Source organism: Schistocerca cancellata, chromosome 2 (assembly GCF_023864275.1).
Source record: "Schistocerca cancellata isolate TAMUIC-IGC-003103 chromosome 2, iqSchCanc2.1, whole genome shotgun sequence".
In the NCBI taxonomy this organism is placed as follows: domain Eukaryota; kingdom Metazoa; phylum Arthropoda; class Insecta; order Orthoptera; family Acrididae; genus Schistocerca; species Schistocerca cancellata.
In genome coordinates, this window is record NC_064627.1 from 139,700,683 (window position 1) to 139,727,043 (window position 26,361).

General features: G+C 37.3%; 1 protein-coding gene across 1 annotated transcript in view; it reads left to right on the forward strand.

The window, feature by feature from the left end:
• Positions 1-922: 922 nt before the first annotated feature.
• The window catches only part of LOC126151896 (uncharacterized), a 279,605-nt gene continuing 254,166 nt past the window's right edge, over positions 923-26,361 (forward strand). The window contains exon 1 of the mRNA XM_049915972.1: positions 923-1,179. Within this exon, the coding sequence (XP_049771929.1) occupies positions 923-1,179 (257 nt within the window). The remainder of the gene's footprint in view (positions 1,180-26,361) is intronic.

A 26,361-nucleotide genomic window follows, 5' to 3' on the forward strand; every position in this document is an offset into this window, starting at 1 on the left:
ATAAAGGTTACTGAGAACCCTGGGTCAGGGGAGACCGGATAATATGAGAAGGAAAGACTTAGACACACATGCACAGTTCTAAAGGGGAGGCTCCTGTACTGTGGCCTTCTGGGAAGTGGAGGGGGGAGGGGTTCAAATTAAGACTTCTTAAAATCTTATTTTCGCAATTCTTCTGTGAATTTTAAAAGTCCTTGAATTCGTAAAAAATAAAATTGTGCCACACGACAACTCAAAATCTGCAGTTCGTGTCCACACTCAACCCCCCCCACCCTTCCGAGTTACTGGTGCATACTTTGTGTGTGGGTGTGGGTGCGAGAGAGATATAGGGTGAGAGAGACTGGTGTTTGCTGAGTCTGTAGATTTATACTTTCTGAAAGCATGCTGAGCTGGTATGAGAAAGTCGTGTAAAAGAGCTGTTTCCTATGTCCAACAATGGTGTGACTGTTTATGCACTTACTAGCTGTATTATGTGATTCAATATTTCATCACCATTTGATTTCTTGGTCTTTAGTCTGTATGTAATTTTTCTTGGTTCATTGTCTGTGGGTAGTGTCAAGAATTTTTTTTTTAAATTCGTTTCGGCCATCTTCGGAACATGATGCTTGTGTTTTTGCTGTGCTGTTGTCTGCCATTTCTGGTGTTCTTGAAGTTAATATATAGTTTGTTTTTTTCCTGTTGGTTTACAATTGTCACATGTTGAGAAATTTTGTTCTGTTGTCTGTAATGTCATGAATGCTCCAGTCTAATCTCCCATAGAAAATTGTGTTTAAATACAACTTTAGCATACACTTTGGACTATTGTATTTTCAGTCCAGCTGAGAAATTGTATTTTTGAGTTACACAAATGCTGGAATTTGCTCGGACTTTGGTATGTTTTATTTAGTTTTGAAATTTAAATAGCATATTTCTTTTCAGTTCCACGATGCTCGGAGAAAATGAACAGATAACAGTTAAAACTAAAGGTACTCAAGTCAGTTACCCTAATAGACAGAACTGTGGATTTGAAGAGAAAAATGCAATTGAAAAAGCATATCAGAATGCAAGAGGGCAAAATGAAGCATGGACTTCTCTAAAATGTGATGCAACTCCCTCTCAAGTTCTGCAGAAGCCAAGAGGAGTTGAGAGGGGCACATTTTCATCAGTAAGAAATGTGACATCAGAGGTATCCTCAGAGATCAGGTGAGTGACAAATATTCTTTTCTGAGTATAAATTACATTCTGTTTCTTGACCCAGGGATCTATATTGTATCAGAAGGAAGAACACACACATAAAATGCCAGGAGAATATCCCTAAACAAAATTGAGATTATTAGTCATTGTAAATGTCTCAGCTATCATGTATGACCATTTGAAAGGGTTACACTTTTTTCCAAAAAGACTGGCAATAGATAGAAAGATACTGAAGCTTCTTTTGTGATGTATTGGCAGAATTGTTAGAGAGTGTTTCATTCCACAAACAGATGTGATATATGCATGTTCGTTTCCTTTATAATGTGCAACAGTGCTGAGAAGGTGATTGTGGCTGAACAGTAGGTCATTGAACACAACCCACTGTAGACTTCTGCAGCTACATGCCAAGTATTTTGTTTGTGCATCTCCACTGAATGGTGTAGATGATATGTGAACACAGACTGCTCATGCATTTGATACAAAATATGATGCACCTGAAGATCGGGCATGATTGGTGGAATTTCAGGCAGACACTTTGCAACATGAGCATGAAAGGTATACAGTATGGAAATCTTTTGTGTGTATCTATTTCAGAAACAGAAGGGTCATAGGCCATATTTTAATCCCAACATTTGTTCATTTCTTAATCCCAGGAACATCCTCCTGAAGTTTGTACCATTACAGACACACCCAGTTATTTGGTGAGATACATTATCAACCTGAAAATCAGTTTGTAATTATTTCTTTTATTGTTTTAGCATTAAACCAATTTAAATTATATCCCAATGGAAAATCCAGGATGGAATGGAACAATATTATGAAAAAGATAGTTGCTGCTCACTATATAGCAGAGATGATGAGTCGCAGATAGGCACAACTAAAAGATTGTCAGAAAATGAGCTTTTGGCCAACAAGGCCTTCGTTGGAGATAGAACACACACACACACACACACACACACACACACACACACACACACACGACCGCAGTCTCTGGTTGCTGAGGCCTCAGTTGTATTTGTATATGTTTAGAATTACAAAAAAATAAGTCAGATATGCACACTGTCATTGTTTTGTGACGAAAAGATCAATGTCTAGCTGCAGCCCACTTCAGATGGCAGTATAAATCATTAACACTGACCATTTACTATACTTGTAGAATGATTTTTATATGAAAGTAAAACAAAGAGTGTTTTCTAAATTGTTAAAATTATTGTGGGCAAATAGAGGTTTTTATTTTTGAAATGCAGATATATTTTAATTGAAATTTTCAGCAATTATTTCAGAATGCCTTCGCATTTGTGTATTAAACTCACGAGGAAAATATTAACGATTATTTTGGTTAGTGCCAGATACGCAGACCACAGAGAATCGCAGAACCATTGTGCAGAACCAAAGATTGCTAACCTCAGAAGAGGATTGGTTGATCAACCAATGAAAAATGGCTGTGAAATTGAATACCATAATGAAGCCAAAACCATGTTTATGGGTGTTCCAAATTCAGAATTAACACGCCAGAAACAACTACAAACTGCTGAGATCAAGCAAGCTGAAAATCTCGTCAAAGTAAACAGGTGTGTTTCTTCTTTTTGTGTGATACAGTACAGAGCATAAAAGCTCTTTGCATTTCCAGTTTATTAGTTTCTGTACAAATATTAGATTTTAGTTAAGACCAGATTTGAGATGTTCCATCTGATTAAATGCAGAGCACAACTTATTCAGTGACTGAGTCACTGTTACTGTAGCATCAAGAAGTTGGATGCATTGGTTTGCAGCTGTGCAGCAACAGTAGGCTATTTTCCTATGTTAAAAATATGGTTCGGATTTCTGTTACTCTTATTGAAAACAACATTTAAATAGCATTTACGGTCAATTTTCTCACAAAATATCTGTTATTTTTATGTAATTAAAGACTAAAAATCATAAATTATCAAGATCTGGCCACTTCTTTGAAAACACTCTTATTGGCTGATGCTCTGGTGACGTCACAGGCTAGGAGTAAGATGAAGCTGTACACTTCTTACACGAGCGTTAGCTGAAGTTACGAGGCTTTAACAGAGTTTATCTATTTAGTGACGGAAAACACAATTACAACTTTTAAGTAACAATAGAAACAAATTTTGATAGTGGAACCCTTGTGAAAGTTGACGCGTTTATGCTCCACCCATTTTGCAACATCATTAAACTCTCTCAGAACTATGGAATTATAGAACATTTGCAAATAGGTCTTTATATTATAACTAGATTGTTGACTATCAGTCAGAAGCTATCACCCAATACACAATAAAATTATTCTGGAAAAAACATAGTGCAGGTTTCCTCTGTAGAAGACACTCAGTAGACAACTTGTTTCTAGCAAGCGTTTGGTGGTGCAACGGATAATGCGTTCGAGTCACGAGAGGATGATATATTTTTAAAGATTTTACTTGAAATGTGAAAATAGCGTTAGCAGGAACTGATTGTAGCAGCTGTTTAAATTGTGGGATGTATTACATATAGCTTCACATTAGTCTTAGTCTGAGAAATGGATGATGGAGAATAAATGTATTTACTTTGTGAACAAACAATTCACTTTTTTGGAAAGTGAAGATATCACCATACGCCCACAGTATAATGAGGGATAGGACCATGTGGTTATACAGAGAGGTATAAAATTTGTACAACATGCAAGTGACATAAATATAAAGGCTGAGATGTTTGTAAGTGTATACTAATGCTGGCGTCTGAAACAGACTTACTTCATGTTTATGTAAGATGATGAAACTGCAAAAGTTTAAACACTATGGATCATAGCTGGACAGTACGAAGATAAAACATTGTTTCTCATAAAGTAAAAAGTGTGTGATCACATTAACTAGAAAATATCTCTTTGAACGTAAAGCATGTGAAGAGCAATTGCAAATGTAAGCACACGTAAACAGCAGGGAAAAATCAGTAATATTCTGTATTTGATCAGTGAGATGAAGATCTTTGATTGTGATTCGGTTAACATGCGAGAGAACTGTCGAGTTGTTTTACAAATAAGTTAAAATGTTTTTTCGGGTTAGATTCGTGCCAGTGATCTATGAACATCAAATCGTAAAATTCAATGGTCTATCGCTCTAACAACTGAGTTACTGGCCAATTGAGGGTTAGGTGGCTAAAACGACAATTTTCTCTAGGAATTTAATTTCGTTGAATGACACTATCCTTTGTAACAGTGGTAGAGCATATCTTGGAGATAAGTTAATGTTAACTTCATCGTGCAATACATTTTTAAGTTAGTGAACATGTGCATCGATGTGGTGGCAATTTGCTGGTACAGTGCAGCCACATTTTGTGCATCTTCTCATTCTTCGAAACATGCAAAAATACTTTTCAAGAGTTTTTATAGATGTATTTGTCCAGTGTGATACTACCCATGTTCTGAAACGTGAATCCCAAAACAAGACATCACCGTCTTTAGCATTATAACAATAGGCGCAGTGAGCTAGCCAGTGATGTCACAGGCATCATGTGACTCGAATGGAGCATTTTAGCAGGTGCTCGAATTATTTGAATTTCATTTCTGTTTTTATATAAGAATTCTGAAATTCAGGAGGAAAAAATGCATGTTAGGAGCATAAAATGACATAATTAATCATTTTAGACAGTTTCCAGAAAACAGTCAAATACCCTATTATTAGTTTCAGCAAGACATGCTGAACCCCTTACCATTTATATGTGTACTGAAAAGTGTTGGAGGTTGCCTTACAGATGCAACATTTTTCTTGATTTCTTCTAAATTCTTCTGAATGACAGTGCTTGATATTTGTTACTAAAACGACATTATTTTTGCTTGTGTGTAGAATACCTGAGTTTGCATAATATAATTTCTCTACTACAAAACAGAAGAGAAAAAGTTATTTCTTTTAGAACATACTGAATTATGTTTTGTTCCATACTGAAATTTGCTTCCCTCACTCATTTGCTATGTTGCATGGATTTGTATTGAGCAGACTGAATCGGATATTTGTTGAGAATTCTCTGGAATTTAGATATATTGTTACAAGAGAAATTCAAAATGTTCCCTACCTAACACAGAAAAAACATGTTTATTCAAAAGATACTCTCTTTTTTATTATTTTTTCGTCATAGCTACTTTTTTGCAGCAGTGACCTAAGCTATGGTTGAGGCTGTTATCATGATCTAAGAGAACTTTCTCCATTTTAACATGTGGGTATTTAACCTGACTAGCATATTTCACGTTTTTGAGTTGTGAAAGTGGTGATTCTGCCTTTTGTGAGGTAGTGCTTGAGTATCCCAGAAAACTGCAGCTATGACTTTTTCCTACAGATCTAACGGTTTTGGCTTTCTTTGATGGGCCTCCACCTTTTCGTCATCCACCATTTGGCTCATCCTTTCCTCCGGTGTGTGTTAATGAAAACATGTTCTGTACACTGTTATAAAAGATGAGATAAATTCACTGGAATAGCATATAAAATTCCTAAGATTTCTTGAGCAGTGTTCATTTGAATGCACTTCTGGTTACAAATTACCACATATTTTTCCCCAATAGTTAATTAGTTAGTACCACATTCCATAGCTCATATTCACAGTATAACGGTATTAAGTGCATCTGCCAGCAGTAACAGCAGTTTCTGTTGTACACAGCATTTAATTTCACTGTGCTTATTAGTTTTTTTTAAAGTGTTTGCATATTTTTTTGAGCACTAGTATAATGTGAGCTAAATTTAGAACATAGCACTCTAGCAGCAACATCTGGTGACTGCAGGGACGGTGTTATGTTACGTGCTGTATATATGACCGTAGATGGACTGACCCTGTTGTAAATGAATGCGGGTGGATTGGCTGCTGCCTGGAAACAATTGAAAGCTGTGTTAGCCAGGGTTAACAGACTTCGGCTTGGAAGCTGTGTTGGCCACAGTTAACAGGCTTCGATTGCTACCTTTGCCTGAGGTGATATAGTCGCACCTTAGACAAATGCTTTGGCCCATCTGGTGCCCATAGTGTTGCCTGGGATCCCTGATGTCGAAGTGCCTCCCAATAAAATTGACCTGATTGGTTGGCACTCACCTGAGTGTGAGTGGTAGACAGTGGCGGCATCGGCAATCTCTGGGTGGATGTCCTCTTACACCTTAAAATCAGATTTGAAGCCTGGCCTACTGCTGAAAGAATGTCTGAAACAGCAATGCACGTTAAATATGTTGGGACTGGAGCCGATCCTCCTTAACTATCCTGAGAAGCTCAGAGAAAGTGATTGCTGGTCATTGTAACTTCATTGTTATACAGTTGATAGAATTACTTAGTGAAACAGCAGGCAAGAAAGGAAGGAAGGCCAGTGTCCACTCCTTTCATTCCAGAGGGTTTTGTTCGAGACGTGGAAGAAACTCTGCTGGCAGCTGTTGATGCACTGAATGCAGCCAGCTGCAAATGGTTTCTCGTGTTGCCTTGATTGATGCCCGCTGCCTATGTTCGCAGGCCATCCTTGGTTTCTAAGGTAGCTGGCTGCATTGGTGAAGCCAGTTCACCCCATCTGCATGGTGGAAGCTGAGCTAGCATTTTGCACCATTGCTCCTAGAACTGATCACAGTTCTTTGGTGCAGGACAACGTTAAAGACTTAAACCAGAGGGCCAGATGATTTTGTGATGACTTTGGATGCAGATTTCTTGACCTCTGCTATTAGGTGAAGAATTATAGGACTCCTCTTAAGAAATTAGGCATACACTACCCAGTGGGCAGCAGATACCAGTATCCAAGTTAGTGCTGTGTTCCTTGACATCAGGAAATAGTTCAGTACAGTTCAGCGCTGTTACCTGATGAACGAAATTCAAAAGTGTGCAGAGTATCAGATTGTGAGTGGATAGAAAGTTACTAGCAAACAGAATACATGAAGCCACTCTTAATGGAAGGAAATCTTCAGGTGTAAAAGTAAATTCATTGTACAGTATTATGAGAAGGAAAGTTGCTACTCATCATACAGCAGAGATGCTGAGTTACAGATAGGCACAACAAAAAAACTCTCACAATTAAAGCTTTCAGCCATAGGCCTTCATCAACAGTACACACACACACACACACACACACACACACACACACACACACACACACACAACTTCAGTCTCAGGCAACTGAAACCTCACTGTCATGTGTGTTAGTTGCGTTAGCATGTGTGTGTGTGTGTGTGTGTGTGTGTGTGTGTGTGTGTGTGTGTGTGTGTGTGTGTGTGTGTGTGTGTATCTATTGTTGAGGAAGGTCAATGGCCGAAAGCTTTAATTGTGAGAGTCTTTTTCTTGCGCCTATCTGTGACTTAGCATCTCTGCTGTATGGTTAGTAGCAACTTTCCTTCACATAATATTGTTACATTCCATCCTGGATTTTCCATCATTAAATGCATTGTACCTGAGATAGTATTACAGGACAATTAATTTTCACAGTATATAGATCAGAATTTTCACAGTACGTATGGTGTGTCCCTGGAACAACAGGGAAATCCCAGAAAAATTTTTTGTCGTAGAGAAAACTGGCAAAAACCTGAAAATATTTAAGAATTCTGGGAATAATGAAAATGAACGCTTCAATCAGCTGCAATAAGGTTATGTAGTTCTTCAAATATTTTACGCAACAAGCCAGTTTCAGCTTACTGCCATTATGAAGTTACCTGCGAAAATAAAATTGGTAAGATGGTCTCTATGTAAATTATGACTGTTTTCTGTTTACAATTACACTTATAATGTAGTTATCAGTTCCAAAATTTTGTCTTTTTTGCTTTCTTTTTCCTCTCTTTTTTTATTGTGCAGTGATGTTTTTAAATATTTTCATTTTTGGAAATGTTTTCTTTACTACTTTGGACAATAATGTGGTTTGAGATGAATTAGTAAATTTGCCCTATATAAGTGAATCCTTTGTCGATTCCAAGGTATGCAAGTTCTGCTTTCTTATAGTGTGTGTTTGCAGTGGTTTCTTTCAGTGTTTCCATTGCTTCTTTCCTCTCTGTACTACCATGAAAAAGAAACAATTTCTTTATTGCAGCAGTACAGAAAGTAACAGCGGAATAGAAATACTACAACACACTGCTGCACGTAATTACTGCAAAAAGGTTGAAAAATAATGAATTGTGGAATCAGTAACTACAATTGACATATATTAACATGTTATTTGCCATGGAAAGCATCGAACGTATAACTAGAATGTATGTGTATAGATCAATTGTAGTTAATGTTTCCAAACATTCCATGGTTCATTATGCTCACTGTTTTGCATATATAGGTCAATTCTAGTTACCAATTTCCACCATTCTATGGTTGAATAGTTAGAACTGGTAAGTAGAACCTACTTCCTATATATGTCAGTTCTAGTCACCAATTCCAACCATTCTTTGTTCATAACGTAGGATGTTTTTGCTGCAGGTTTGTGCACTGAAATGTGATGATATTTCAGTAGTACTGCTTGCTCCATGAACTACCATGAAGAAGTTATTATTGGAATCGGTAACTAGAATTGACTACCTATATAGGTCAATTCTAGTTATCAATTCCACCTAATCGATTAATAACTAATCAGATAGTTTTTACAGCAGGTTTGTCAAATATAATAAGAGCTATGCACTTGTAATTGTTCTCTGAACTACCGCAGCAGTTGCTAATATTGGAATCGGTAACTAGAATTGATCTCATATGTAGGTCAGTTCTAGTTACCAATTCCAACTATTTGATGATTCATTAATCAGATGGTTTTTCCAGGATGTGTATTAAATATAGTACCATTTCTACACTCGTAACTGCTCTCTGTACTTCTGCGAAAAATGTATTAATATCGTAATCAATATCTAGAATTGACCTCGTATATAGGTAAGTTCTAGTTAATCAATTCCATTCCAATATTTGTTTTCTTCTCCTCCTCCTCCTCTCTCTCTCTGTCTCTCTCTCTCTCTCTCTCTCTCTCTCTCTCTCTTTATTCTTCTTCTTCCCCCTTCCCCCCAGGTGTCGGTTTCTCTATATTTTATATTAGTAATTCGTATTTGTTATCATTTGCTTTATTTTTCTGTTCTGTTGTAATTTAGTTTCTCCCTGCCAAAACTCTCAACTTCCCTGCACTTCTCCCACTTGAATGAATAAGTAATATTAAAATTAACACAGTGTGTTTCCACCATACACTAACTGTAAGGCAGTTTAACCCTTCTAATACTGAGTATTTTTTGTTACACTGAATACCATTGGGGTCTTTAGTGACCCCAACGGAATTTATTTTTTACTAAGGAGAGTTTTAATAATGGTAGAATAAAATCACATTCCTTATTTTTTCCACAATCTAAAACATGATGTCAGTGACATTACATTAAATTGAAATGCATGTTTTTTAAAATTATTTATTTACGTAAAATTTACAAACGATTCTCATGAAACTACAAACATTTTTGATTAAATTCCGATTTGACATTTATGATGCATTACACTTACAGCAATAAATTGCAGAGTGATTTTTATGCACAGACCATCCACATTTTGAACATTTATTGGTCAACTTTCTATCCTCATACCTTTTACAAAACGGACACCTTCCCCTTTTTTTGGCTGTGCTGTTGATGGAAATACTGGGGAAATAATTTTGTCTGGCTTTCTTCCGACGAGCTGCTTTCCTATGAGACATGCCCGTCTCTTGTAGTTGGTCCTTTCTGCCCAGTCTGGTGTAAGATGTAGCCATATGATAATGAATTCAGTGCACTGATATCAATCATGTTGTAAAATAATACCATTGACCACCTTCTGCTCGTCCTCTTTGTAGTGTACGTTCTACTCCTGATTTTGTTTTATTATAATCCAGAATCATTACTGGCTTGCATTCTTCACGATCTTCCACTTCCTTCCTTGAATGCATTTTACTGAGCAAAGTTACAACTTTTACCTTTTCCGGTCAATATGAAACAATTGAAGCATGCTGTTGTAATCCAAAAATAGATGAATATGTGACTCGACCTTTGGTCTGAGTGAAAGCTTATCGTAGATCTCCTTTATTTTTTCTAATTGTTCCTAAGAGTGTGAGATTGATTTTCAGAAGTTCTCTCACCAAACTAAGGCTAGTGAAAAATTTGTCTGTTGTTACATTTCTGCCAATGTTTTCTAAGCCTTTCATCATATCTAAAGCAACTCTCTTGCCTTGACCAACTTCATGAGATTCATTTTCTTGTCGACCAGTGTAACCCATAATTTCAACCAATATTTTCCTGGTTTTGAAGGAATATATTGCCGACATGGACATCTTCCATAAAATGCCACAAGTTGTTCATCAATTGTACGTTGCTGTGAGGAACATATGATTCTTGACATATGTGTACCCACATTTCAAATATTTCTCTAATGGGAGCCAGCTTGTCAGGAGCTCGGTTGTGACATCTCACATCTGCGTCTTCAAATCGAATGCACCTTGAAATTTGCGTAAAGCGATTTCTAGCCATTGCTTCCTCTCCGTTCCACAGATGTGTAACTGCTTCATTATGGGCCTTGTAAGCACCTGCTAGGATCAAGACACCGATAAAGCAGTTCAATGGCATCTACTGGTTTCCATTTACTACTGTAAACAAGACTACCCTCTCTGTTAGTCCATTTTAGAATTACATCAACAATGTTTCTCCTAAGAAACAACTGAAAAACTGATTCTATGGAGTCTACATTTTTCACGGCGAATTTTGTTGGACCTGATGTTACTCACATTATGTTCCTTCTCTCTTCTCTTCCACAAGCTCTTCTCAACTCGTGTTTGTGCCACAATTCTTCTTTGTTTTTAGACCCACACAAAATAAAAAAAATAAAAAATGAAAAATACAAAGGGTATATCTTGGCGCTAGACCCTAGCTCACATTTACAAAAATACCGCTGCATGAGACATCAGAAACTATATTGCTGATATCACTATTTGATTCTCCAGATAGAGGATTATCCTGCAGTAATATTTCAAGCACTTCGTCTTCGGAAAGGTGACGAGACATTTTCCACTAAAAGCAACACACACAGTAGTAGTCTCCACTTGTATGGAACAAGTAACTGTCTGCTTATAAAGTATTGGCAACAATCACATGTTACAACAATATTTACAAGAATAAAACAAAGAAATACAGCAACAGTTACGGATTCAATGCAGCATTATTGGATAATAATACCGCAAGAGAGAAATGGGGTTGCATTTAACCCCAATGGTATTCAGTGATTCTCTCTTGATTTTCTGCAAAACTAAATATTTTCAAAAAGTTATATTAATATATTACGAAGCCATTACTTAATTCAGGAAAAGTCTGAATTTTCATAATATTTAGGAATAGGAAATAAGGTATATTTTACAGTAAATTGCGGCCTGAGGTTATTATAGACCCTACGGAATTAGAAGGGTTAATGGTTCTCTGCGCCCCACTACTCACATAAATTATGATGATAATTCTAATCAGACATAATTTTATTCTTTCTCTTATTTATTTTCGTTATCTTCAACTTGTTTAGATGTAATTTGTGCGTAAACAACAATCATGTTAGAGATAAATGTAATTTTATTGCATGCTACATTCATTTGTTTACGAGTATGATCCGTTCCTTTCATAGATTGCCTCTATACAGCGTCTTTGCCTTAGGTATGCTGTCATTGGTCAAAACTGACGAGTGGAATCTGACACTAAAATTACAAAATGACCTGTCAAAATAAAATTGGTAAGATTATCTCTATGTAAATTGTGGCTGTTTTATGTTTACAGATGACTTATGTCTAGTTGGAAGTGATGATGTATTGCATCTATAGTAAATTTTTTTGTGTCATGTCTTGGTAAGTATATTACTGTTTGCAGTTAAGAAGAATAAAAATATGTTTTTGTCAGACATTTTGACAATTCTTTACTATGAAGCTACATGTTTACAAAGTACATACACCTTAGCAGAAATGATGTTACATTTTGTTCGTATTTTACCTTAAATTTCATCTATGTTCTATTGGTTCCTGTACTGGTGTGTTGGTATATAGGTTTGTAATTTCAAAATGGACAAATATGACATTAGGTGGAATTTGTATGTCTTTTATTGCTTTTGTTAAAGTACATTAAGTTTTTGTGGTACATTTCCTGTTGTATGTATACAGCTCTTTTAGTAGTGCATTCAAGTATTTGCTTATTAAATAACAAGGGCTATTAGGTGGATCGGAGTCTTTATTTTATGTGTCTTTGGTTGAACATGTAACATTGGTGTGTGTGGGTTCATAAAAAAACACAATTTTTTAAAAATATTCTGTTACTATTACATAGCAATTTTAATAATTTTCTTTAGTTGTGTTGTATATTTGTTTCTTGGGCTATGTGGTAGTTCTGTGATGTCGTTACTTTCAAAAAATTTGATAACTTTATTTGTGTAGCTACTGTAGTTGATTATAATGGTACAATTTCCTTTGTCCAATTTCATTACTGTTGCATCATTTGCTTGTAATTTTTGATTTATGGCTTTGAGGATGATGGATTTAGTCTTTTGTTTTTTATGTATTTTCCCTTTCTTTTCCAGAACTTTTGGTATATTAACTGTTAGTTTGTTTTGCATTGTAATTGACTGACTTGCCATATGAGCTGCTACTTTTGTAATGGCTGTTAGACATTTTATGGAATTGTTGTGTAACTTAGATTCTAAATTATATTCCAAGCCTTCTGTAAGTAGATCAGATTTGTCATCTGTGAAGTTAATATTTGTAAGATTTTTTATCCTTGTATGAAATTGGAATGGAGATTCATAATCCTCTTCCAGCTAGCTAATTAAACTTGGTATTATGTATATTTCTAGCTTGTTTACAAGAACACCTCATGAATCTATCTATAAATTTAGAAATGTAGCCAAACATCAATGGAGTTACACAGTTACTTACGTGTAGGTGTGCTGTGTACAGTTCTAAGGTTCAAAAAACCTGTGCAGTGTAATTTGCCCTTTATTTCTTGCTTCATCCACATTTTTGCTCCATGGTAACTGAAGCAAGAAATTGACGACGCAGTTGCAGTAAAATTGGACAAATGAAATTGTACCATTATAATCAACCACAATGACTACATTAATAAATTTATGAAATTTTTCGAAACTAACAACATTACTGAACTACCACAAAACCCTACAAACAAATATATAGTACAACTAAAGAAAAGTATAAAAATTTCAATGTAGTATTAATGGGATATGAAAAGAGGTGTTTTGTTATGAATCCACGCACACCAATGTTACATGTTCAACCAGAGATATATAGCATATCGACTACAATCCACCCAATTGTGAATTATAGCAATATCCCTCATGATTTGACAAGAAAAAAAATTGAATGCACTACTAACAGAGCTGCATACATACATCAAAAAATGTACCACAAAAAATTCCTGTACTTTAACCAAAGCAATAAAAAACACACAAATTCCACCTAATGCTATATTTGTCTCTTTTTTTCATTACAAATCTATATACTTTTTTTCATTACAAATCTATATACCAACACACCAGTACCAGAACCAATAGAGAATTTTATGAACGCATAAATCTCCATAAAATGACTTTTATCACAAAATTATTTTGAATTCAGTAGGAAAATCTACATCCAATCAGATGGAGTAGCTATGAGATACTGTGTAGGTGGCACAATTGCAGATATACGCAGATTGCAGATATATTTCTCAGTATATTAGAAGAAAAATTTGCCAGTTCACAATGGCCAGTGCTTAATAAGATCATCTACTATTATTGATGTGTAGATGACGTTAATACTGATTGACTCAAACAATACAGATATCAATAACACTCAGCGGGCACTGAACGGCCTCCATCCCAACATCAAATTTACTATGGAATTGGAAATAGACAGTTAATAAACCATCTTTATGTGAAAATTAGCAAAAGCAACTGCCACACATTTGACACACAAGAAAACCTACTGTTATAACGTCAAGTTTAACACATATTTCAGAACGACACAACACATATAAGTCACAGAGTAAGTTGACAAGCAAGACATGTGTACACGTTAGCATTCGAATGAGCACTGAGCCCCAGTCTAGTGGCCACTGCTCGGCTGGCCGCTTAGGTGGCGCAGCTGCTGCATGGCTGGCAGACAGCGTCGCACGTAGAGGATGTGCGTAATTGCGCGGCAGCGCTTTGAATGATCGGCGAGTCACAACACCTACCACCACAAATAATACAATAAATGCAAACTCTTGCCACCCTACAACACAAATGCATGCCTTCTTCCACCTCATGATTAATAGAGTAATCAGTTTACCTCTAGAACAACCAGCTAAACAAAAAGAAATGAAAACACTCTGTTACATAGCCTACAAAAATGAATTTGGTCCAGATATAATAACAAAAATTATAAACACACAAAACTGAAAACTATCACTATACATAATGACTTACATCCTACCAGAGAAACCTTAACATAACATAGAACAACCTATATACTTACACTATACCTAGGGCAAATATCAAATAAGATAAATGCACTATTTAAATCCATACACATGCAACTGGCTTTCCATGCAGTAACTACCTTATAATCAAATTACATTCAAGCACAACCAAAATATGCCACTTCTGGAATATACAAAATCACCTGTGTTGATTGCAACACTTTCTGTATCGGTCAAACCAGTCGAAATTTTAACATCAGATTTAAAGAACACACTAGAAACAATGATAGTAATTCATCAAGCTTATATATACATCTGAAAACTCAACACCACAAAGCCAAGAAAATCAAACTATGTTAGAAATATTACACAAAATACTGAAAGGACATAAACATTCTCGAAGAATCTTGAAAACTTTATTGATATAATATATTACAAAAAGAAATAGTCAGATGGTAAACAAAATTTACGCAGACCATAGATAAAATTTAAAGGAAGAATATTGAAATGCAACATCATCTCTGGTAAGCTGTATATAATTTGTAAACATATAGCATTGTAGTAAACAGCTATCAAAATATCTGACAAAAAACATATTTTTAAGTTTCGTAACTACAAAAAGTAATATATTTACCAAGACATTACAGAAAAAATTTACTATTGATGGATATGGTCATCACACCCAACTAGATATAAGTATGAATGCAATTGTACACTTAAAACAGCCACAATTTACATAAAGATAATCTTCCCAGTGTTATTTTCGCAAGTCACGTCGTCATGGCAATAAGCTGAAACAGGCCTGTCATTTAAAATATTTAAAGAAATATATTACCTTATTGCAGCTAGTTTGGAGAATTCATTTTTACTATGTCTTATACTATGCTGTGGGCCCAACAGAATGCAAAATACTGGAAATTTTTCATTGTTTAAGTTTTGAGTTAAATTTATGTAATTTTGACTGCTAAGAACTGATACTCTAACAAAGAATTTTACTTTAGCCTGCTACTGCAGAATAATATTGCAACAGTAAAACAAAATAGAGAAGAACACCAATATAAATCATAAGTTGCAATGAAAATGTGTCTTTGTCAACAGTAAAACCATGGATGTAAAAGAAAAGAAGGAAGTTGTCATAATGACACCAACTTGAAGCCAATGTCTGCCATCTTACATAAACACAAACATTAGTTTCTCCACATTTATACCTGCATGGGTCACGGCAGTGATATTTCGCCGTGAAGTCACTCCGACATGCCTGTGCCCAATTTTGACAGTTAGGGATACCTATCGATTTCTATGGTCATATCCCAAATGGCATCTGGTGCTTTGATGGTGTGGAGATGTACGAGGGTTGCCCAGAAAGTAATGCACCTCATCTTTTTCTTCAACAATTCTTTATTGAACATAATGTGAACACGAAAGAAGGGTGTTTTATCTACACACCCTATTTTTCCACGTAATCTCCATCCTGTTCTATGGCCTTACTCCAGCATTATACAAGGGCTTGTATGCTCTGTCGGTACCAATCCTTGTCCTAGTGATGGAGCCAGAGCTCCATTGCGTGAACTACCTTGTCATTGTCCTCAAAATGTCTTCCACGAATGGCATCCTTTAATGGCCCAAAAAAGTGGAAGTCTGAGGGGACTAGGTCAGGGCAGTAGGGTGGATGGGGTAATACTGTTCAGCCCTATTTTGCGATGTGTTCAGCAGTCCTCAGACTTGTGTGGGGCCAAGGGTTATCACGTTGCAGCAAAATATCTCCTGGCTCACTGTGCTGCCGAAGTTGCCAGAAGCACGTTTTGAATTTTGTTAATGTGTTGACGTATGCTTCTGAATTAATCGTACTGGTGTGTGGAATCACGTCTTCACAGTCCCAGAACATGGTGATCATGAGATTACCGGCAGAAGCAGTTGCTTTGAATTTTTTCTGTTGCGGGGAGGGGGAATGGCGCCATTCCACCCAACTGTCATTTTGTTTCGGGCTCAAAATGGTGAATCCAGGTTTCATTACTTGTCATATTCAGGGACAAGAAAGCCTCCCCCACAGCTTCAAATCATTGCAACAGATCAAAACAAATGTTTTTTTTCTGTGTCATTTGTGATCCACTGTTAGACACTGTGGGATCCATCTTGCACACACTTTTGATTATCCAAGAGTGTGGATAATTGCATCCACACTTCCTTTTCTGATTGACAGATTCAGCATCAACTGCCAAGTCGTAAGGCATCTGTCCTCACAAATGACAACCTCAGCTCGCTGCAACAACTCAGGTGTGACAGCAGTGGATGGCCTCCCTGACTGCTTCAAATTGTGGAGCTCTGCCAAACCGCCTTCTGATGACCTCACCCTCCGTGCCCAGTGACTAACAGTACTTCTGTCGACAGCAGGTGCTCTATAGACTTTGCACAAGCATTTGTGAATATTCCCTACAGTTTATTTCTCTGCAGTGAGAAATTTAATGATAACACGTTGCTTGTAACTTACATCACCTACAGACACCATTCTGAAACTGTTCTGCAGCTACATTATCTGTTGGAAGTGACAGAAACTTTGTGTGCTCACTCAGGATGCTTCATATAATACATACTTAATGTTTCGTATTCATAGAATAGTTTTCGGCTGTGAAAAGAAATTGCGGTGCATTACTTTCTGGGCAGCCCTGATAATTGTTTCACCAAAAAAGCTAGATTTTGTCATTTACAGGTGTACTAATCAATCCAGTCATAATTTAAAGTTTAATGAAGTTATATTTCATTCATAAGTGGAGGCCTTCAAGGAGGACCATCTTTTGTATACATGAATTATGGTTGCGCTGTTCACTTTTCTTCTTTCCTGTGTTTTCACTTTTCTTCTTTCCTGTGTTTTTCATTGCCTTCCAGACCGCAAATGTTCCAACATCCAAGTCACACTGTATCAACAGTCTTGTTCCCACACAACACATGGCTATATGACCATGCCGATTGTTGGTGCAGCATCTTACGCTCTAAATTCCTCTCGGCGATAATTATTCATTGTTCACATTTCTCCCTCTTTTTTTAAAAAAGAATCTGGTTAAAACAGCCGGAGACAGCAATCTTGTGTTTGGTTGTGGTTTGTGTGTGTGATTATATGAATTTGTGTGTGTGTGTGTGTGTGTGTGTGTGTGTGTGTGTGTGTGTGTGTGTGTGTGTTCTGCTTCCTTTCTGAAGAAAGCTTTGGCCAGAAACATATATGAACATTCTTTTTGTCATGCTTGGATGCTACTCGGTGTGCGAGTAGCAATCTGTCCACTTCACAATATAGTCATGAAGTTTGTTGTAAGTAATCAACTGCACTTCAACAGGAACAATGATGTACTTTATTACAATACCAGAATTAAGGTTGTCTGTAGCACGAGCAGGGGTTCACAATACTGCAGCCAAAAGATTTGATCACTTACCCCTTGATATAAAATGCCTGACGGACAGCAAAATAAAATTTGAAACTAAACTAAAAATGTTTTTCTTTGACAGCTTTCTCCTGCTCCACAGAAGACTATATATTATTGCAATGTATAAATGTTGAGGGGTAGGAATCACTACCATCTATCTGTCTTTGATTTACTTGAGGTATGTTTTGTTATTGGTGAAAAACTGACAGAGTCACTGATGAGAAATATTCCAGGAAAAGAAGGAAATAGACTACTGTTGCAAAGATAGGTGTATATGTCACATGTTGTGCAATCATTTATAATTTTTTTTTAAAAAGTCAGCTTTATGGGGTTGAAGCATTTACACCCAAATCCTTAATCACATTTATAGAACTGCATAGTGCTGGAACATTTTTGAAAAATCCTATCTTTTTTTACCTGGTATATTGCTATTATTAGTGTACACACACTGAAAGATGCATTGTAAATAGGATTTCAGAGTGAGAAATTGTGTAAACTACAGTGAAACTAATGCATTGACAATCTAATGAAACAAGAACTCTATTCTGGATGGAGGTATATCTCTATGCAGTTCTGTTTCTTTGACATTTCAGTGATCATTAACTTTGTTGACATGCACAAGATAATATGGTAGCATGCCTTGCTTCTTTCCTTACGTTTCCACTTTTATGAGCTAGCATTGTACATGTAGATAAATTTTTCGGAAACGTGAATATTAAATATGGTATGCATACAACTTCAACGAACAAGACAGTACCAGTAATGGGACAAGCACTGGTTTTGGAGTTCCAGCTTCATTTGCTGTCGATACAAATACAGTAAAACTGGAATTAAATGGATTACGAAAGCATGCTTTTCACATCAGTTCCTTCTCTTCTCCGTTATACAAAATATATCATCAAAAAACAAGTTACATTAATGAGACCACTAGAACAAATGCGCACTCAAGAACAGGAAAACGTTTGAACTTGCTTTCCTGACACTAAGTTATACTTATAAGCACTGTAATTTTTAGTATTTAAAACAGTTGGTGCATGCACATGACCGAAATAATGAACCAGAAGCAATTGTAAACCATAGTCCACGAATGTTCTGGGCTATTTAATATGGTGGCTGGCTCTGGCTTCAAAACAACGTACAGAATAAGTCTATAGCACCATCTCTCTTCTTTTTTTACAGCCACTAGCAAAAAACAGTGCGCACACAAGCGTCCACTGACAGCAAAATGTGTCAAAAGTTTTAGGTCGAATGCTATGCTATGCAATACTTTGTAACAACAAACTGCCTTTGATGCGCATGGCATCACAGCTGTCTAAATTTCTAACAGGTCGTAGGAAAATATTGTGAATAGTGGTTTGAGAAGCATTACTTTCAAAGTAAATTTCCTTTTATGCAAAATGAATTAAGTGTGAGAATGTGGGATGAATATCTTAAATCACAGAGCATTTGACTCTCAGTCATAACTTTACACTTTGGGGACCAGCCACTTACAAAAATTTCGGGCCCAGAAGACCAGATATTTATGTCATCACTTAAAATTTTGCTGGCATGTTTGTGTTTGACGTATCTTAAAAGGTTTTACACACAAAAAAGACTAATATTATAAGTGAAAGCTTTTCTTGTAGCTATACTATGTGTTTATTGATTTAAACCATGAACTTTTCCTGTTTGTGTGTTCTTGCTACTTAACAGTGATGTTGCTATTGGCTGGCTACATCACATGTCCTATGCTCTGAATGTCTGCTGTCGTTTGCTGGCAAGTTAATGTGATGTGAGCTATGATTAGCTTAGCTGACAAGAGTGCATCATATTCTCGATTTCGGTACTTAGGGAATCTAATGTGCTTATGTTTGGTGGAATTCATATTTATACTTTCATAATTTGAAAATATTCAGCATAGATGCTGCAGTGCATCGAAGGTCTTTCCAAAACACTTTTTTTTTTTGCTGTGTTCTGTCTCCAAAAGTGCCAGGAAGTTCTGTACTGGAGTATAAAGCTTTACCATTCAAAGGAATGATAAGTTTTACAGTTCTGAGAGAAAGTCTACTATCACTTAACATGCAAAATGTGTATTTGCACCCAGGAAAATGTGTAAGTTTTACAATTCTGAGGGGAAGTATACTGTTGCTTAATGCAGAAGATGTGTATTTTCACTTGAGAAAACGTATGTTTTCACCAGGGGAAAAGGTGTATTTCTATCTGGGAAATATGGAAACTTTTTTCCTTGTCCACGTACGGTCAGTATTCAGGGTTATAACACAAACCATCATTCGAAGCAAAAAAGTAGTAAACATGGGCTCTAAAATGCGTGCCTTAACAGGTGTGAGCACTTTTGCATCTTCGGTACTGTGCAACAAATCTCTTCTACTGCAAGATTTTTGCTTTTCATGTTTTGGGATGAGGTAGTATGGACCAAAACAAGAAATAATTGTGTAGTAAACATGGGCTGTACAATGCACACCCGAAGAGCTAAGAGCACTTGTTCACTAGAAGATATGTCTTTTACAGTAGCGTAGATGGAGAAGTACTCAGTTCTTAAAGTATGCATTTAGAATGCACATTTAGTATACTTTTTTGCTTCGATTTATTGTTCCTGACATATCCCTGAATATTGACCATTCCAGTGGGGGCAGCCTGTACAAATGACCTAGTGGATACAGTCAGAAGCTTCATGACACTCTTCGTTTTATGTACTTGGAAACTACCAAGCTGTAGAAGTGTAGTGAAATGCAGAAAGATGTGCAGGATATAGACACTTGGTACAGATGCTGACAGTTGAACTGCAACGTAGACAAATCCGACTTTTGTACATGAATAGGCAGAAAGATTCATTTTTGTTTGAAACATGATTGCAGAACCGTCATTGAAATACTAGTATAAGTTTGGAATGATTTAAGCAGAACAACCACAGAAAAGTAATTACAGGAAAGGTAGGTACTGCACTGCGATTCATTAAAAGGCTCCTCAGGAAGCGTAGCCCACCCATGAAGAAGTTAGTTTATAAAACTTTTGTTTGACTGTGTCTGTCTGGGACACATACCAGACACTTTAGATCAAAGAAATAGAGATGATCCAAAGAGGAGTAGCTTGATTCATCACAGGTTCATTGTGTAAGCTTTAAAGTGTCACAGAGATGTATTCAAGTACCAGATGCTAAAAGAGGGACATTGTGCATCATGGTGGTGTTATTGTTAGTATTTCGGGAGTGTACGTTCCTAGAGGAGTCAGCCGATGTATTCTTTTCTCGTACATATATCCCTTGATAAGGCTGTGAAGGTAAAATTAGAAAAATTCAATCTCATATGGATGCATACCAACAACTGTTCCTCTCACACACCTGTTGTGACTGGAACAGGAAAGGAGCAGAGTGGCAGTGGTATTCTTCACCACATACCATAAGATGAGTTGTGGAGTATGGATACAGCTGCAGATAAATATTATGAAATTACAGTAAATGATGATGATGATGATACAGTAAAACTTGCTCACATCGGCACATCCGTAATTTGGAAATCTGCCCAAACTGTACAAGCATTTCAGTTCGGACACATTCAGTGCATTTTTATATGCTAATTTTGTGTATAAAGCAGAAAGTGCCTAAACGCAGAAACGGAAAGCAAATCTCAGAACATACTTAATAATTAAGTGTGTAATGCGAAAAGAGCCTGTACAGTACTACTGTATTACAGTTCATTAGTTATTCACGACTCTACAATTACATTCTTTTAACACCCCTGTTAAGCAGTGCAAAACCAAGAAAAGAGGTCCAGTGCAGCACGGCACTGGTGGCGTGGACCTAAAACCTGACTGCTCTGTGCAACAATGGCTAACAAGGGGAGGTCGCCAATTGTGAAATTCAAATTCAGTTCATACTGCGCATAAGAGCTTAATGGCCAGAGGTGTAATGTGGCAAAGCACCAAGATGCACTTCTCAGCCGTTGTCGAGAAAATCGACAGTTAGTAGAAACCGTTGTGGTGAAATACTCTGTACGATTAATAATTTTCTACAGCGTCGTGGCGCAGCAGCAAGTGCTCGGGTTCCTAATCCGAAGGTCGCCGGATTGAATCTCGCGCCATGCCACTTTTTTTTTATTATTTGTTTTTTGTAATTCAAATGTACACACCCACACACACACACATAAAAATTCCCGGCAATCAGTTGCAACAATTATGCTTATAATAAGTTGTTGAAAGTCGCGTATAGTTAACGGAAGACATAGAAACAATATTCCGAAACGAATACGTATAGTGTAAATCAAACGTTCGAATTAGAATAGAGACCCCACGAACACAAATTTGCTGTGGCAGGTTTGAAATATAAACTCCATTCTCGCTCGTTACACTTGAAGGACTACGCATAACAGCGTAGTTGCCTGCTAACTTCGAAAGAAGGTAGATGCGGTCCCTAGCACAACTTATAACATCGTCGAAAATCAGTGTGTACGTGAAAGCTTTGGTACATCCTGTTAAACAAACGGAAAAATGGAGGCGGGACAATTGGAGAGCAATCTGGGCCCTTCGCATGAAAGTGATGTGATCAAAGAAGATTCTATACACAGTGAAGTGGCGAAACAACAATTGAAAGACGCGTTGGTGTATTTTGAAAGCCTCCTTCGTAACAGTAATCGCATCGCAGCAGAACCATCATCATCAATCAACAAAGAAGCCATGGTAATTGGGGAAGAAATGTTCCAGAATACGCTGCAAATACTCGCTGAAAAAGCCCTCGTTCATGATGAGGAACTGATAGACATTAATGAAATCAACGATAATAATGCCTACGAAGACGTTGAAACGAGTCCCATTGCCAACGAATCATCAGACGAATATGAGCCAGACGAGCAGAAAAAGAAAGTGTACGACTATATTTATCTGGATTACAAAATTAGAGCTGTCAATCTGGCCAAAGAACATCCAGGCTGGAGTCTCAAAACTCTACAAAAAAAAAAAAAAAGGGGTGCTCTCGTTTGACAAATATGGGCTATTTATCCAGGTGGGAAGAGCAAATTAAACGTGGCGGTAGCAAATTTCATAAATATTGTACCATCGATTCATGGGTGCATGATCGCTTCGTAGAAGCTCGACAAAACTTCCAGCAAGTTACTACCAGAAACCTGCAGCAGTGGGCCTTGGGCACTGCAAGTCAGTTCCCAGATTTCAACTATAAGCTTCAAAAACATGGGTCACCAAATTTAAAAAGAAGCATGGGATTCCGCAACGGAAAATCACAAAATTTGTTTCCTGGAAAGAGACGGCTACCCAAGACGAAATTTTGGCCGCAGCGGACACATTACAGATCCAGACGCGAATGTTTATAACTAACTTCGACAAAGATTTCATAATTAATACTGATCAAACAGGTATGTAAAGAGCTGTTCACAGATTTCATATGACATGATGATAGAATATGATAATCTGATATATGATAGACAACACAGATTTCGTATATTTCTTAGATAAACGATATTTTTATATTTTGTTTGTCAGGCTGCCAGTACCAGTCCATGTTCAACAGAACTCTCGCCGAAAAAAGGTCAAAGGCTGTCCTGGTAACCCGACACGACATGAACAAGGCGACGCATTCGTATACGGCATAATATTCAATCACGATGTCTGGACGAGTCTTGCTTCTTGTTTTCGTATGCCTCCAAGAGTCCACAGGTGCGTTTGGACCCAGAGTACAGAAGACAGTCGACGAGTACACCAAGAAGTATACCAACGTTGTTATTACATCCTCCAAATCCGGTAAACTAACAACAGGTTTGTTCATGGACTTCTTGCGTAATGCTTTGCACCCATACGTACAAAAGAAAGAATTTTTCCTTCTGATCGACTCTTGGGGTGGGCGAACGAACCCGGCATTATACGATGAGATGTTCCAGGACGATAAGAAGTTACCAACGTGCACTATAAAAGATATTCCTCCAAAGTGCACCCCTCTCGTCCAACCGTGTGACGTGTATTTTTACCGGCAGGTAAAAAATTTGATCAGGTAAAAAATTTGATCAAGCGCCTTCAAAATTGTGCTTTTTTAATCTTGCGAAACCGTGGCATCAACTCCAGAGACGATTGTATAAAAATCCAATCCATCGTCCACCACCAATTGTCTTCTCCGATTTTTGCCGATATGATACGATACGCGTGGTATGCATCAAACCTGACGAACAATAGAACAATTTTTCAGAATGTCAATCAGGTGTGTTTCCCAACAGATAATTTAAAAAAAAAAAAAACAATTGTTCTTGTAAAAATGCATCGTTTATCAGATGTGCTCGATGTCGTGCTGTTTTCTGCTTTCCATGTTTCTACGATAACTATCATTCTGGTACGTGCGATACTCCAGCTACTTCTGGTCACTAATTGTTAATTATGTGCGAGTGTATACCGAACTTTTCAATAAATTGTCTGCTTGTGTCTGTGTATGGGCGGATGGATATGTGTGTGCGCGCGCGCGCGCGAGTGTATACCTGTCCTTTTTTCCCCCTAAGGTAAGTCTTTCTGCTCCTGGGATTGGAATCGTCCTTTTTTCCCCATAAGGTAAGTCTTTCCGCTCCCGGGACTGGAATGACTTAAAACCCACATCCTTTCGTCTTTCCCTCTCCTTCCCTCTTTCCTGATGAGGCAACAGTTTGTTGCGAAAGCTTGAATTTTGTGTGTATGTTTGTGTTCGTTTGTGTGTCTGTCGACCTGCCAGCACTTTCATTTGGTAAGTCACATCATCTTTGTTTTTAGGTATATATATGTGTGTGTGATTGTGTGTGTGTGTGTGTGTGTGTGTGTGTGTGTGTGTGTGTGTGTGTGTGTGTGTGTGTGCATTTGAATTACAAAAAAACAAATTAAAAAAAAAAGTTGCATGGCACGAGATTCCATCCGGCGACCTTCGGATTACGAGCCCGAGCGCTTACCGCTGCGCCAAAACACTATAGAAAATTATTAATCGTAGAGAGTATTTCACCACAACGGTTTCTTTTAACTGTCGATTTTCTCGACAACGGCTGAGAAGTGCATCTTGGTGCACATTACACCTCTGGCCATGAGCTTTTATTACGCGTAGTATGAATCGAATCTGAATTTCACAATTGGCGGTCTCCCCTGTAAGTTACACTCAATGTCTGTACAGTACATCAAAGGAAACTGTTCGTTCATCATGCTCTATTTGTCGGCTTTCTCGTTTTCTTCATTATTGATGCACACCGGTGCATACAGGAACATTCTTGTGCGTCTGCCTACACTCTGCTGCAATGTGCACATTGAAAGAGGTGGGTATTGTTCCATTAAACAATGGTTTTACGTGGCAAAGTCATTGTTTTCTGCCAGTTTCAGTTTACTTTAAGAGATATAGTAACATAATGTCAAACAAACGGTATGTGTTGTTAACACTTACTGAAAAGAATAATGTAATCGAGGTTAGCGCGAAAGACCTATTCTCTGTGTGTGAAATTATGTTTCAAATGCGGTAAAACACAAATTAATGAGACTTTAAGAAACAAGGATAAGATTCGGGACAAATGGATGAAAGGGAACATGCAGAAGAAAAGAAAGGCGAAGAAGAATTGAAATGAAGAAATTAACAAAATAGTGTGAGAATGGTTCGTAAGTGTGCAGGCAAAACACTTACCTTTATCTGGACCCACAGTGCAGAATGAAGCTCTGAAAGTCACTAAATATCTTGGAATTTCAGAGTTTAAGGGATCCACAGGATGGCTGGACAGTTTCAAAGCTAGGCACAACATCGTGTGGAACGAAGTGTGTGGGGAAGCTAAGGATGTACAGGAAAGTGTAGCAACAGATTGGAAGACAGTACTGCCCAACTTAATTGTGAATTATGACCCGAAAGACGTGTTCAATGCTGATGAAACGGGACTGTTTTATCATGCACTGCCTCCAAAATCGCTAGCAATTCGAGGTGAAAAGTGCGTTGACAGAAAAATGTCCAAGGAAAAACTCAATGTGCTGCTGTGTGGATAAATGTTAGGTGAAATGGAGATGCCACTGATGGTTGGAAAGGTGGCAAAACTGCATTGTTTCAGAAAACATAGACATCAGTAAGCTTCCAGTCACATGGCGAAGCAATAAAAAGACATGGATGGTGAGTGGTCTTGTGGAAGAATGGCTGGGCTCTTTCAATGCCAAAATGAAAAAAAGGAAATCACCAAGTTCTCCTGTTCCTAGACAATGCAACCTGCCACCCAAAAGTATCAAACGTGTAATTGTCTTGGTTCCCTTCTGGTTCAACCAGCCTCACACAACTCATGGACCATTGGGTTATTTACATATTCAAGTGTCATTATAGGCGTTTACTGATGCAATGTCTTATTATTAGTGATGAAGAAGCCGAAAGTGCATTTGCTCTTGCACAGTCAGTTTCTGTCTTGGACGCAGTAAATTGGATAGGCTTG